This window comes from Leopardus geoffroyi, chromosome C3, assembly GCF_018350155.1.
Source record: "Leopardus geoffroyi isolate Oge1 chromosome C3, O.geoffroyi_Oge1_pat1.0, whole genome shotgun sequence".
NCBI classification, from domain to species: Eukaryota; Metazoa; Chordata; class Mammalia; order Carnivora; family Felidae; genus Leopardus; species Leopardus geoffroyi.
In genome coordinates, this window is record NC_059338.1 from 73,659,023 (window position 1) to 73,673,390 (window position 14,368).

The 14,368-nt window shown below is 55.9% G+C and overlaps 1 protein-coding gene across 5 annotated transcripts in view; it reads left to right on the forward strand.

The window, feature by feature from the left end:
• AGO2 (argonaute RISC catalytic component 2) overlaps positions 1-14,368 on the forward strand; it is a 112,882-nt gene that overhangs the window by 71,392 nt on the left and 27,122 nt on the right. For all 5 annotated transcript variants that reach the window (XM_045453553.1, XM_045453557.1, XM_045453554.1 and 2 more), the window contains 8 exons: positions 4,272-4,453; positions 6,283-6,419; positions 7,234-7,368; positions 8,162-8,249; positions 8,904-9,051; positions 9,731-9,850; positions 9,983-10,105; positions 13,630-13,763. In XM_045453553.1, the coding sequence (XP_045309509.1) occupies positions 4,272-4,453; positions 6,283-6,419; positions 7,234-7,368; positions 8,162-8,249; positions 8,904-9,051; positions 9,731-9,850; positions 9,983-10,105; positions 13,630-13,763 (1,067 nt within the window). The remainder of the gene's footprint in view (positions 1-4,271; positions 4,454-6,282; positions 6,420-7,233; positions 7,369-8,161; positions 8,250-8,903; positions 9,052-9,730; positions 9,851-9,982; positions 10,106-13,629; positions 13,764-14,368) is intronic.

The following is a 14,368-nucleotide window of genomic DNA, read 5'->3' on the forward strand; positions in this document are numbered from 1 at the left end:
TGTGGGCCAAGGGGAGGCTGCAGTCCACTTACAGATTTCCAGAAGCATCTTGTGCTGAGGAAAATACAGCCCCCTGAGACACCTCCCCCCCAGTGCTCGGAGGCATTTTCCCCAGCTGTAGTGACGTGTAATTGACAGATAAAATTGCACATTTGTAAAGTGCATGTGACGATTTGACGTTCATCTACATTGTGAGATGACCCCCATCGTTAATGAACACATCCGTCACCTCTTGTAATTACCACTCTTTCGGTTGTTTGCACTTTGTCTTGATCGACCTGGCAAGATTACGGCATCGCAATGCTTTTCCTGCAAAGAAAAGTTTGGTACGTTTATCTGAGTGCCTCGTTACTTCATAAAAACAGCGTTTGTGCTGGAGGCCAGATCATGACCTCCCGCCTCGGCCCCAGGCAGCCCTGCACACCTGTTCAGCGGGACACAGCACCCCTTCCGCCCGGCCGCCCGGGGCTCCAGAGACTGTGGCTGGGGGGGCGGGGGGGCATGTTCAAACTTTTATTTTCTAACCAGAGTGTAGGTGACATACTGCACTGCATCCCGTGCGTTCCCAGCATTCAACGTGGCGACACCAGTCCTGTACGTTATGAAATTCTCCCCGTGACGAGTGTGGTCATCGTCTGTCACCACACAAAGTTAGGACAGCGTTCTGGACTCTCTTCCCTCTGCTGTCCTTGTCATCCCCATGACTTGTAACTGGAAGTTTGTGCCCCTTCACGTAATTCACCGTCCCCGCCTCCCCTCTGGTGACCGCCTCCCCTCTGGTGACCCCTAGTCCTCAGTATTGAGGAGTCTCTTTCTGGCTTTCCATTTGTTCCTTTAGTCTTTTTTTTTTTAACTTTTTTTTTTTTTTAACGTTTATTTATTTTTGAGACAGAGAGAGACAGAGCGTGAACAGGGGAGGGTCAGAGAGAGAGGGAGACACAGAATCCGAAACAGGCTCTAGGCTCTGAGCTGTCAGCACAGAGCCCAACGCGGGGCTCGAACTCACAGACCGCGAGATCGTGACCTGAGCCGAAGTCGGACGCTTAACCGACTGAGCCACCCAGGTGCCCCTGTTCCTTTAGTCTTTTAAGCTCCAGATATAAATGAAGTCATACGGTATTTGTCTTCCTCTGTTTCACTTGGTGCGACATCCTCTGCATCCATCCGCGTGGTTGCCAATGGCCAGATCCCACGCTTTCGTGTGGCTGACGTTCCGGTGTGTCCAGTCTTCAGTCCGTGGACGCCCGGGCCGCTTCCGTGGCAGTGGTCACGCGGGTGCATGTGTTTCCTCAAATTAGTATTTTCATCTTCTTCAGCTAAATACCCAATAGTGGAATTACTGGACCACGTGATGCTTCTGTTTTTAACTCTTTTTTTTTTTTAATGTTTGTTTTGAGAGAGAGTGAGCACACACGTGAGAGTGTGCAAGGGGCAGAGGGGGAGAGAGAGAGAGAAAGAGAGGGAGGGAGGGAGGGAGGGAGGGAGAACCCAAGCAGGCTCCGCACCGTCAGCACAGAGCCCAACAAGGGGCTCAAGCCAAGGAACTGTGAGATCATGACCTGAGCCGGATTCCAGAGTCAGACGCTTGCCTTGCTGAACCACCCAGCGCCCCACTTCTGTTGTTAACTTTTTGAGAACCCTCCACGCTGTTCTCCAGAGCGGCTGCGCCAGTCTGCGTCCCCACCAACAGTGCACGAGGGTCCCTCTTCTTCACATGCCTGCCAACTGTGGTTAATTGTTCGTGGTTTTTGATTCTAGCCGTCCTGACAGGCGAGAGGTGACACCTCACTGCGGTGTCGGCCCTGGTTTTAGCAGCCGCGTGTGTGTCCGTCACATACAGTGTTTCCTTCTGGAAGGGGCCCTACCGTCGTGCCCTTCTGTGGCTGGGCTGCGGCCACTTTCTGGTCAGGTCCACACGCCTGGAAGTGTCCTCTCTGTCACGGCTGTCTCCTCGGCTGGGCCTCCGGCCACATCTGGTCGGTGGCTGTCAGGCGTGACAGCTGCTGGTGACTTCTCTGGTTCTCTGGTGACGTCTGGACGCGGCGTGGTGAGTGCACGAGGGGGGATGTTCCCCAGGGGTTGAGAGTGCCCTCTGGGAGCCGACAGCAGGCCTGTCGAATGAGTGACGAGCGAGGGGTGAGTGACGAGCGAGGGGCGAGTGACGGGCGACGGGTGAGTGACGAGCAAGGGGCGAGCAACGGGCGAGTGACCAGCGAGGGGTGAGTGACGAGTGAGGCGGTGCGGCCCAAATGCTCCACCTGGCACATGACCGCTGGCCGGGGGCCATGCCAGGCAGGTGGGGCAGAGGCAGCGGGATGGAACCCCTTCCCTCTGGGACTTGGAGGCCTGGGAGCCTGGATGGGGGGAGGTAGGCTGGGCGCACGGGCGGTGGCTGCACATGTGTGTCGTCTTGCCCTGAGTGTGACGGCCTCCAGTCGGCACGTGGGGAGTGGAAGGGCCCCGCCTGGCCCCCAGCCCGGCCTCTGCCCTTTCATGGATGTGTGGCCTTGGGCTGGACCTTCCATCTGATCTGTGTTTTCATGTGTAAAAATTACTGGGGGCACCTGGGGGGCCCAGTGTGAAGCGTCTGACTCTTGATTTTAGCTCAGGTCAGGATCTCACAGTTTGAGCGTTCGAGCCCCATGTCGGGCTCGACACTGACAGCTCAGAGCCTGCTTGGGATCCTCTAGCCCCCCGTCTCTGCTTGCTCTCGTGCTGTCTCTCAAAATAGAGAAAATGAACGTTAAGAAAGAAAATAGTGAACAAAGTCTCAGTTACTGGGATCTTTGGTTATTTAAGGATAAAATGTACGTAATCTATGATCTGTCAAAGTAGACATTCCGTGACGATTGGGAAGTATGGTTGACAAATAAGCGAAATTGCTTCAGGCACCGAGTGTTGCGCGTGCCCTGTGTTCAGGATGACATCATCAATTACCAAATAATTAACTGCAGGATTTTACGTGGTGAAGCGAAGTGATGGGGGTGAAGGAGATCCAAGCATCACGTGGAGCGGGGTGAGGGGGCGAGGGGCGCTTCAGAGATGGGAGAGAGAGAGAGAGAGACGACTCGGTGTCTGCTTAGGGGACTGAGCCTCTGACCACTGTCCAGGACGCCAGCCACTGGCCGTGCGGGGCTGTGTAAATGTGGGTTGGCTAAAAGTTAACAAAGCTGAAAATTAAGTCCCTCGGCCACACCCTCCACATGTCAAGTGCTCAGTGGCCACACGCGGCCCGTGGCTGTCATCCTGGGCAGCACAAGAAGAGACCGTTTCCATTATCACAGAAAGTTCTATTGGACAGAGCCGTTGTGGACCATTGAGCAACTGTTGTGGCAAATATTCTGAGGGTTTGCTGAGAATTTTAATTTCTTGCCAGGAGATCCTCCTGGGTCTTGTAGTTGAGGCTTTTCTTCTCTGCTTATTTTGTGCCCGGAGATGCTGGTACCATTGGGGCACAGACAGTCCCGTAGGACAGCTTCTGGAAGTGGTGGGGGAAGAGCCCCGTGCGTGTCCCCACCACCACATCCTTGATTCAGACACTCCTCTTCCCACATTCCATCGTGAACCTGTTCCATCAGAGAGGAAAGCTGAAGGCATTGTAGGGGTGCACACACAGTCTAGAATCCACAGTTAGCATTTGTTTTACCACGTGTCTGTTCAGAGGACCCAAAAAATGGGAACCCCCAGACCCACTGCAGCTTTTCAGTTGCATTGGGACATAGCTCTCCAGGACCCCCAGCTGGCTCCCAGGCCCCCTTCCTATGTCCCAGAAGCAGCCTCAGCCTGTGTCGCACTCCCTGCCCCCACCCACACCCCCGTCTGGACCCCAAGGCCAAGAAGCTGCTGTATAGCATCAGCCCCGTTCTAGTGATGCGTCCTTAGGATAGAGTCTCCGGGTGCTTGCCTCTCCTGAGCGCCCCCGTGTGCAGGACCAGGCAGAAATCCCGGGGGTTATGCTGGGGGCGTGTGCACGTGCCCATGTGTGAACAGTTGTCTAAGGGACTGGCTCGATTTCCCTAGCTAGGAATGTTCTGAGAGCTGACCTACCACAGTAGCTTCTTAAGAGGCCAAGTGTGAGGGGCAGGTGGGTGTCTCAGGCAGTTGAGGATCTGACTTTCAATCTCAGCTCCCATCTTGATCTCAGGGTCGTGAGTTCAAGTCCTGTGTTGACCTCCATGCCCAGGGTGGAGTCTACTTAAAAAGGGGGGGGTGGGTGGAGAAAACAAGAAGAGGCAAGTGTGAATGACCATGTGCTCTGGATCTCCTCACAGGTGGAGCTGGAGGTCACACTGCCAGGAGAAGGGAAAGACCGCATCTTCAAGGTGTCCATCAAGTGGGTGTCCTGTGTGAGCTTACAGGCGTTACACGATGCACTTTCGGGGCGGCTGCCCAGCGTCCCCTTTGAGACGATCCAGGCCCTGGACGTGGTCATGCGGCATTTGCCATCCATGAGGTGAGGACCAGGGAACCAGGAGTGTCGGCTGCTCCCCTTGAGGGCTACCTGGCGAGTATGAAACCTCTGTCCAAGGAGGAGTGGAGTTTTGGAATCGGGGTGGTGACAGTCCTGGGTTTTATGATGAAAATTATGACGATACTAACATGGAAAATTTTTAATGTAAAAATAAATCACCAGGGGTGCCGGGCTGGCTCAGTCAATAGAGCATGTGACCCTTGGTCTCGGGGTTGTGAGTTTGGGGCCCGTGTTGGGCAGAGAGAAGGCCTGCCTGTCTTTGCGCCCACTGGCCGTCACGTTCTCGCTCGGCTAGCCTTGTGAGCTGTGTTGTGTTGCTCTGTGGCCTTCCCTCGTGGGACTAGTGGTAGCAGGAGGGCATCCCCAGCCCCGTACGTGGCTGAGCACCCACCACCCGGCCGGCTCTGAGACGGCAGGAGACACAGTGCGTGTTCAGATCGCCACGCTTGAACTTGACGGGACAGAGGGTGGGTGGACCCTTGAAAGGCTCACAACTTACCGGGTGGCGGGGCTGCACTAATTCCTGTGTGAGGCCAGTTTGCTGCCCCTGGACCCCGGGTTTCTGACCCGGGAAGCCTGCTGCTTCCAGGTGTGTGGCACACGGTAGGGCCTTGGGGACTGTTTGAATGAACCAGGGACAGAAGGAGAAACGAGCCCCCTTGCTGACCTCTCCCGAGTATTGACCGAAGCTCTGAGGTTTGAGGGGAGGGTGGGGCCTCTTCTGTCCCTTTGTAGGTGCGAGAGCAGGTGCACTGAAGTGCCTGTGAGATTTCGAAAGGGACCCTGGTGTTCTCAGTCTCCAGATTGGGTGGGGTGACCAGATATGTGGCAGGCTGTACCTCCTGGCAGGGACCCCCACCCCCCCACCCCCCCCGCCCCGGCCCCCAGGGTGTAGTCTGTGAGTGCTTGGAACTGTTGTTGGCAGGAAGGCAGGTGGGTGCAGTTGAAAAAAAAAAATCTGGACAGGCAGTTGCCAAAACGTTGAATACCTTTTTTTAATGGCTGGCAGGAATTACTGTGAATTCTGAAGTTTTTCTTTCTGTGTTCTTTTGAATTAATTATGATGTTACTTTTATAATCAGGAGGAAAGCCTACTTTTGTTGTGGAAAAATAACAGAAAAAGTGGCAGGGCGAGCCTGTCCGAGGGGGAGGGCAGGGGCTGCCCGCACAGTCCCGTGGACGGGGCCCCCCATAGAGGGGAATGCGGCCTCCACACAGCACGTCTTCCCTTTGGATGCTTAGCGACGACACGGCCCCGGGTGACCGGACGCCGTGGGTGCTGCTGTGCTGCGGACATGTCCGCTTCGCTCAGGGGGCCCCTGCCCTCCACGCTGTCAGCAGCCGGCCCCCGGAAGGCGTGTGAGTCTCCTCGGGCCCGACCTTTCTGTCCCGCCGCCTCCTCCCCATACGGGCGGGGGAGGGCGTCCCTGTGGCCCCCCAGGGCCCGGGGCTGGCCCCGTCCCGCCACCTCGGCACACCCGACACGGCCTGTTTCTAGAAAGGTCTGAGCACAGCCGCGTCAAGGGGGGCGGGGCTGTCGTGCGCAGCCATGGCCTGTGTCTGGGGTCCAGCAGCCGTGGGCGCCAAGCCGGAGCACCTGAAGATGCTGCTCTCCCTGCCCTGTGGCAAGGCCACGCGTCCCCAGGGGTGCGTCTTCAGCAGCGTAGCTCAGTGACAGCACCCCCGTGCGGAGAAGACAGCGGGATTGTTGGTGACCACGAGCGTTCGCCTGCGCGAGTGACATGCGACCCGCAAGCCTGGAGTCAGCTTGGTGGAAGCTCGCCTGATCGGACGGGGGTCTCTCGTTGCAGGTACACCCCCGTGGGCCGCTCCTTCTTCACGGCGTCCGAGGGCTGCTCCAACCCCCTCGGGGGGGGCCGGGAAGTGTGGTTTGGCTTCCATCAGTCCGTCCGACCTTCTCTTTGGAAAATGATGTTAAACATTGATGGTAAGCAAAGCCCCGGTCTTTGTGGCGGGGGAGGGGTGGGGGTGGGGGGGGCCGCCTGTGTGGCCAGTTCCACACGTGGCCTCTGTCAAAGCCAGAGCCACTCTTGCCCCTGGCCTTTGTCCTCTGCTCTGAGGTTTGGGCAGTGGTTCTCAGACCCCACCAGAGCCACCTGCAGGGCTCACTCTAGACAGTGGGGATCAGGGTGCTGAGGCGGGCCCAGGGGTCTGCGTCTCTGACAGGCTGCTGCTGGCATCCACCGGCAGGGTCAGCTTTTCTTGGGAGGGGCGGGGAGGTGAATGGACCCCCCACTGCTCGGGCCACCCTTCATCTCACCTTGTCATTTTCAGCCTGCTTGATATGAGCACAGGGGGGCTGACTAAGGGCCAGCCTGCTGTGTTGCCTTTGAGCTGGTCTCCAGGTTCAGGGCGGCCTGGCCCCCCCCCCCCCCCCCCCGCAGGGAGCCTCTCACGGTTGGATCACACAAAGCAACAGTAAACTTCAGAGAGATCTACACCCGGAGACACTCAGAAAACCCAGAGTTGTGGTTGTCGTGATCTGCTGGGGTTTTCATTTAATCCTGATTTTATTCTCGGAGGATGACTTTGTCTTTGGGCTGTACCAACCGCTTCCTGTCAGCCCTGACCGGAGGGATATAGAGCGGGCCCCCTCTGGCTCTGTCCCACCTACAAGGCCCGAAGGTGGCCTCCAGGGATCAGGCGGACAGAGCCCAGGTGGCCGGCATGGAAGGGGCACCACCGGGCACATCCCACGTCACGCTTTTGCTTTTTTTTTGCTGTTTTTTTCCCACCTGTAGTCTCAGCAACTGCGTTTTATAAGGCACAGCCAGTAATCGAGTTTGTTTGTGAAGTTTTGGATTTTAAAAGTATTGAAGAACAACAAAAACCTCTGACAGATTCCCAAAGGGTAAAGTTTACCAAAGAAATCAAAGGTGGGTAACTGCCTCGCGCCTCGGGCCAGGGTCCTGCTCCCCAGTGCGTTTCCTTAAGTCCTGACAGGGATGTGGGGGGAGGCGGGGGGGGGGGGGCAAGAGAGGTTAGCCATCAGATGAATTAAACCCCTTTCACAGAGCAGGAATGGTGATGTTCTAAATAAATGGCTTTCCGTGTAGGGTGAGGAGCAGGTCAGTGACCGGTGGCATCCAGGTCATTGGCTGTTGGGACCAGAGAGCCTCAGTGTGGTTATAGTCAGTGCCTCTTGCTGTTCTGGGGTGGGGCGCGTGCTCTCGTGCCTGGTCAGGTGGTCCTCACAATGGTGGCATCTGCACCCACTGAGTCAGGGTTCCACTCCGGAAGACACAGCCCGAGTGCGGTGACCTGGCTTGGGCCCAGCCTCGGAAAGCTGGCTGGCACCTGTCACCCACCCCCCCCAACACACACACACAGGCCATCCCCCCCCACAGCCCCCCGGGCACCTGTCCTTTCCCGATGGCTTTCTAAAGGCTGTCGCACGTACCCGTTGCTAAAAATAATCCTAGAGGAAGTGCGGAGTCTCAACTGAGCCAACATGGTCTCTTTCTTCTTTAAGAACAGTGTCCAGCCTCTGGCCTTGGCATTTCTGGGGCCGAAGGCATCCCCGTGGCTGAGACGGGCCCAGCCCGACAGTCCCCGTCCCTCTCAGGGCGAGGGCAGCCTCTGCGCCAGCTGGCGCTCGGGAAGCGGGGGCCCGAGCCCCAGGCCCCCAGGGCGGGTCTTGACCCTGAAGCTCGGCTGCTCTATTGTCAGGTCTGAAGGTGGAGATCACGCACTGTGGGCAGATGAAGAGGAAGTACCGTGTCTGCAACGTGACCCGGCGGCCCGCCAGCCACCAAACGTAAGTGGCCTCGCTGTCCCGCCCACCCCGGCTGTGGCTCTCCCCGTCACTGCGGTGACCCTTCCGGAAAGGGTTATCTCATTCTAGCTAAAAATTCTAGCCCTGTGTCTTTGGCTCAGTGGGGCCAAAAACTTCTCCAAATGAAATAAAATAAAGGAATAGCTCTTGCACAGGGTGGGGACAGGTTGGCGGCTCCCTGTCGACTTTTCTTCTGGAATGTTCAGGCGAGAGAGGGTCGTTTTTGTTTGTTTGCCAGTCGTCAGTGCTGAGCCGGTGCCGGGAGGGGTCGGGGGTCCGGAGGCCCTGCCCCGGATGGCAGGGGCGGCCGGCTCCTGCCCCTGTGCCCTGGCCCAGCCTTGGCCGGAACGCGCACAGACCTTTCTGGATTTGTCCTCATTTGTCCGTCCCGAGTTTGTCCCGAATTGCCTGCATGTAGTGTAGACATCTGTGGTCTGTGATTCCCAACTCCAGAGAGGGCAGGGAAGTTTAGGAACTACTTACCCAGAGGGCATGGCTTGGGTTTGAGCCCTTGAAGGTCCCTGATCAGGTGCCCCACACGTCTCACCCTACACCTCCTTCAGCCCCCAGCAAGCAGCCCTGGGTGGGCGTGGCCACGTGCAGGGCTCCAGCCTGACCCCTTCTTTGTCCTCCTAGATTCCCGCTTCAGCAGGAGAGCGGGCAGACGGTGGAGTGCACGGTGGCCCAGTACTTCAAGGACAGGCACAAGCTGGTTCTGCGCTACCCCCACCTGCCATGTTTACAAGTCGGACAGGAGCAGAAACACACCTACCTTCCCCTCGAGGCAAGTCTGGTCTCTGCGGCACCCTAGACAGACACCAGCGGGAGGGCCCCGCCTCTGGTCCTGCCTGCCTACGGCCCCGGGCTGGTGACAGCGACACACCCGTCACATCTGTTTCCCCGTGAATGAAATGGGGTGTGGGGACTCTCCCCAGTCCATCGTCCATCGCGGGCAAGCCTAGCAGGTCCGTCCCGCAGGGTAGAAGATGTTCAGAAAAGCTAGTTTCTTCACTTCTCGTCTAAGATTCACTTCCTGCTGGGAAGATCCTGGAAAGATTAAATGCTAAAACTGAGGCCCCGATTTTAACTCTTTCCTGTCAGTGCCTTAAATCCTCTGTCCTTGTCCGGTTACTCAAGCATCCGGCTGGTTTTCCCGCACCCCGGTCCAGAAGGCCAGCCTCGTTCCCGTCAGCAGGCAGCTTCAAGCTCCCACCTGGGGAGGGTCCCACCTCCTGTTGGTGCCAGGCTGGGCTCACCGAGGAGGATTTCTGGTGCCTGCCACAGGGCCCCTGAGCGGCCCCTGCCAAGTGTGCTGTTCCTGGTGGGTTCCAGGAGCAGACACCGTGGTGGAGAAGAGACACGTGTAGGACAGGCAGAGCCGGGCCACCAGCCCCGTGCTCAGCCTCAGACCCCTGCCCGGCCCTCCTGCGCTGGTGCCGACGCCCCGGGTCTCTCCTTTGTAGGTCTGTAACATAGTAGCAGGACAGAGATGTATCAAAAAGCTGACCGACAATCAGACCTCAACCATGATCAGAGCGACTGCCAGGTCGGCGCCCGATCGGCAAGAAGAGATTAGCAAGCTGGTGAGCGCCTGGCTCCCGGGGCCAGCCCTGGGGTGGGGACGCCCAGGGGAGCGCGGTATGTGGCGCCCAGGGCAGGGGAGCCCCCGATGCTTCTTCGGACGGACACGGCTTCTTTCTTTTTTCCTTTTCAAGATGCGAAGCGCAAGTTTTAATACAGATCCGTATGTTCGTGAATTTGGAATCATGGTCAAAGACGAGATGACAGATGTGACCGGACGGGTCCTCCAGCCGCCCTCCATCCTCTACGGGGGCAGGGTACGTGCGTGGCCAGGGTGGGGCAGGGGGGCGCCGATGGGTGCCTGTCGCTCGGTGGTGAACAGCAGCTTTTGAGCCCACTGAGGCCGGACCCATCACCAGAGGCGTAGACCGTGGTCCAGGTAAGGGATTCTTCCCACACTGGGTGAAGCCGGCCCACGTTAGGGAGCCTCAGGGAGGACGGAGTTGTCTTGGTTGTGTTGGAAGTTTTTCAGAATTACCCTTTATCTTTCCAACAGGTAATTTTTATTAGCCCATCAGCATCTGAGAAGTGTTATTCTTTGCGTGATGGGTACTCTGCCAGCAACGAATTATTTTCCAGAAGCTTACACTGCTCTTCTGGGTTTTTAACTTCTGTTTCAGAGGTATTTGTTGGCAAACAGAGCCATCAGTCACTCATGTTTTTGCTCGTGTGTTGTTGCCCATGAAATGCCTGGCTTTTATCAGTGCACAATAGGGTGTCCTGTCCATGGAGCCCTGACAGAGTTCACAAGAGGGGTCGTCATCACCTCCTTGGGGCCTGGGGCCTTAGCCTCACAGGCCACGGGCCCTCACGGAAGCATTCTAGCTGACTCTACCTTTTACGCTAGTCCTCCAGACCAGTGGCAAGGCCTAGTTTTGTTTGTAGGGTTTTTCCCTTTCTTGTAAAACGTAGGCTCTGCTTTTTCAAGTGTTCCAAAGTTCAGAGGCGCCTGGGCAGCTCAGCCAGCTGAGCGTCCAACTCTTGACTTCTGCTCAGGTCTTGACCCCAGGGTCGTGGGATCGAGCCCTGAGTTGGGCTCTGTGCTGACAGCGCTTGGGATTCTCTCCCTCTTTCAAAAAATAAGTAAAACAAAATATGGGGAACGTGGGTGGCTCAGTCAGTTAAGCATCTGACTTTAGCTCTGGTCATGATCTCACTGTTGATGAGTTCGAGCCCTGTGTCAGGCTCTGTACTGACAGCTCAGAGCCTGGAGCCTGCTTCATATTCTGTTTCCATCTCTCTGGCCCTCCCCAGCTCATGCTTGGTCTCTCTGTCTCTCAAATATAAATAAAAAACATTAAAAAAATAAAATAAATAAGATAAAATAAAATGAAGTGTTCCGAAGTTCAAAAGGTACACAGGGGTGCCTGAGTGGCTCAGTCGGTTAAGCGTCCGACTTCGGCTGGGGTCATGATCTCACAGTTCATGAGTTTGAGCCCCATGTCAGGCTCTGTGCTGACAGCTCAGAGCTGTTTGGAACCTGCTTCGGATTCTGTGTCTCCCTCTCTGTCTGCCCCTTCCTCGCTCTCAGTCTGTCTCTCTCTCTCTTAAAAATAAAGAAACATTTTAAAAAATTAAAAAAAAAAAAAAAAAAAAGGTGCACAGAACTACACAGGAAGGGGGTGTCTGGCCGGCTCAGTCAGAAGAGCACACGACTCTTAATCCCAGGGTCGTGACTTTGAACCTCACGTTGAGCATGGAGCCTACTTAAAAAACAAAACAAAACAAAGAATTCCAGGAAGAAATCTCTTTCCCTCTGTCCTGGTTGCTTCCCCAGGAAGTGACTGGTGTCTCTCTGCCCTTTAGAAAACTGCCCAGGGGTTAGTCACAATTTTTTTTCCACCCCTTCCAGTGCAAATAGTGATGCATTAAATACACTTCTTTTTACTTAAAGCTTTCTCTTAGAGGCCGTAGAGGTCTTGGAGATGCTCCCACGCATGCGCGAGGCATGGCATGTTCTTTCTGAGTCTTACTGCATGGTGTTCCTTTTGTGTGGGGGTCCCCATCCTGGTCCCCATCCTCCGAAAGAGGTTTTCTCAGCAAGGCTCACTTGTGAACCTATGTCCAGACACAGTGCAAACGTAGTACCTTTGTGAACCCTTGTCACAACCGTAGGAGGAAGAGCGTTTCGTTCTGTTTCACAGGTAGGTGCCTAGAAAGGCCCTTATTACATGGTAAAACCAAGATCACAAATCTGGAGTTTTTTTTCACTGCTCGAGCCCGCGTCTGTTTCAACATTCTGTCTCTTAGTAAATATAGGAATGGTCTGGAAAATAAATTTGTTCTTGTAATCTTATCTCGCAAAAACGCGAGGATTGTAGGGATTGAAAGTTTATAATGCTTCTTTAAAAAATTTTTTTCTTTTTAATGTTTATTTGTTTTGAGAAAGTGCATGCAAGCAGGAGAGGGGCAGAGAGAGGGAGAGAGGAGAGAATCCCATGCAGGCTCTGTGCTGCCAGCACAGAGCCCAGTGCAGGGCTCGATCTCACGAACTGTGAGATCGTGACCCGAGCCGAGGTTAAGAGTTGGACTCCCCATTGCCTATCCGACTTGTTGTCCATTGTCAGAGCGAAACATTAAATGCCCCCCAAGGGACATTTGGCAGTGTCTGGAGGCTGGCATCTGGTGACAAAGACTTCTGACATCCTACGGTGCGTAGGGTCGTCCAGGTGTCGGCAGTGCGGAGGTTGAGAAACGCGGGTGTCGTCCGAGCCCACGTCTGCTGAGTGGGTGTGTGTTTGCTAAGCCTGGAGCGCCACACTGGTAGTTGGAGCCCATCTCTTACAGACGGAGCCAGTGGGGGCCACGGCAGTCATTACCAAAATACAGGAAAGAAAAGCGTTTCTTTCCGTAATGTTTGACTTGTGCAATAGGCCGGTGTTACTTTTGTAAATTAAAAATGTTTTCTGCTCAAAACACCCCTGCAACTGAATGACAGGGACCCAGATGCGGCCCTGCCCGTTGGTGGTGCCCGCGGGCCTGAACAGCCCCGCCCTCCTCCCCGTGGCTGTTCCCTGCTGTCCTTGTCCTCCAGAGTCACTTCAGGGAACTCAGAGATTGCTCGGGTGGCGACGCTGAGGCCTGGTCCTTTCTGGTTGAGAGATGACAAAACCAGGTGGACACGTCGCTTGCTCTTTCTTCACAAGTGGGGGTGGCTTCCGTTCCTGGAACAACCGCAGGCAGTGGCACGTGGAGTGGAGTGGAGGGGTCCTAGCTGGCCACTCTGCTCCCCGGCCCGGGGCCTCCCCTTCCCTGGCTGCCTCCGTGACCACAGAGGAGATAAAACGAAGGAGAGCGTGTTCTGAACCAGGAAGCCTTCCTGTAGCATCACAGGGCACTTCCGTTCTTCCAAGCTACCCTTGAGGTTGGCGGCAGCTCTGGGCCTCTCTGCAGTCCTTGGCCTGCATCCACTCATCCCTCCGTGCATCCTTCCATTCTCTGTTTACCCATCCAGCCATCCACCCGTCCTTCCTCCTCTGTCCCCGCACCCACCCCTCCGTCCATTCTCCGTCTTCCCATCCCTCCCTCCTCCCATCCCTCATCTCCCATCCACCTCTTCATCCGTCAGTCCGTCAGTCCGTCCGTCCATCCATCCTGCAGATACCTCTGGCCCACTTGCAGCGCTGGGCAGGTCAGGGGTGGGACACCACACAGAGGCTCAGTTCTCAGCCTCAGGAGCACCTGGTCGGGGGATCGGCAGAGGCAGGGAAAGTAACACCACCCAAGGTCAGGAGGTCTCGTTTCCCATTTTCCCTCACTCTGAACGTCTTGCCATTTGCAGAATAAAGCGATCGCCACCCCTGTCCAGGGCGTCTGGGACATGAGGAACAAGCAGTTTCACACGGGCATTGAGATCAAGGTGTGGGCCATCGCGTGCTTCGCCCCCCAGCGCCAGTGCACGGAGGTCCACCTGAAGTAAGGCTGCTGAGGAGACACGCGGGGCTGGGGGCCGGGTGGGCTGGGGCGGGGGCCGGGACAGCTCGGTGGCCGGTGGCCGTGGCAGGAGTTGGTGACCTTTCCAGGCCAGCGGACATGTGCCCGGGATGGGGGCCTGGCCAGGAAACGTGAGCCGCCTCAAGGCCGCTTTCACTTCTCAGGCTCACTAGTGGAGAGAGTGTGGAGAAGCCGTGCAGGTTATATAAGAAATAAAACCGAAAGTGAACAAGAAGTTTGAAAATTAGACGCAAAAGAGAAAATTATATTCAGTGAACTCAAGTTCCCTTAAAAAAGCTCTTCAGCTTCATATTTCTGTATCCCCCTGCCCCGGCCCGGCCCAGGCTGTGGACCCTTAGAGAGTTAGCACCATAACCACGCAGCTTTGGGGCTCCGGGGTCTCTTGTTCCCACCTTAGGTCTTAATCTCAGGGCCGTGAATTCGAGCCCCGCACCGGGCGTGAAGCCTGCTTAATAATTAAAAAATAAAAACAAAACCCATAGAGCTTTGTTACTCGTGCTTTTGCGCCAAACAAACCTAACAGGGAAGAGAAAGCCTTTGCTTTCCGCCTGTCTTGGGTGGAAGCA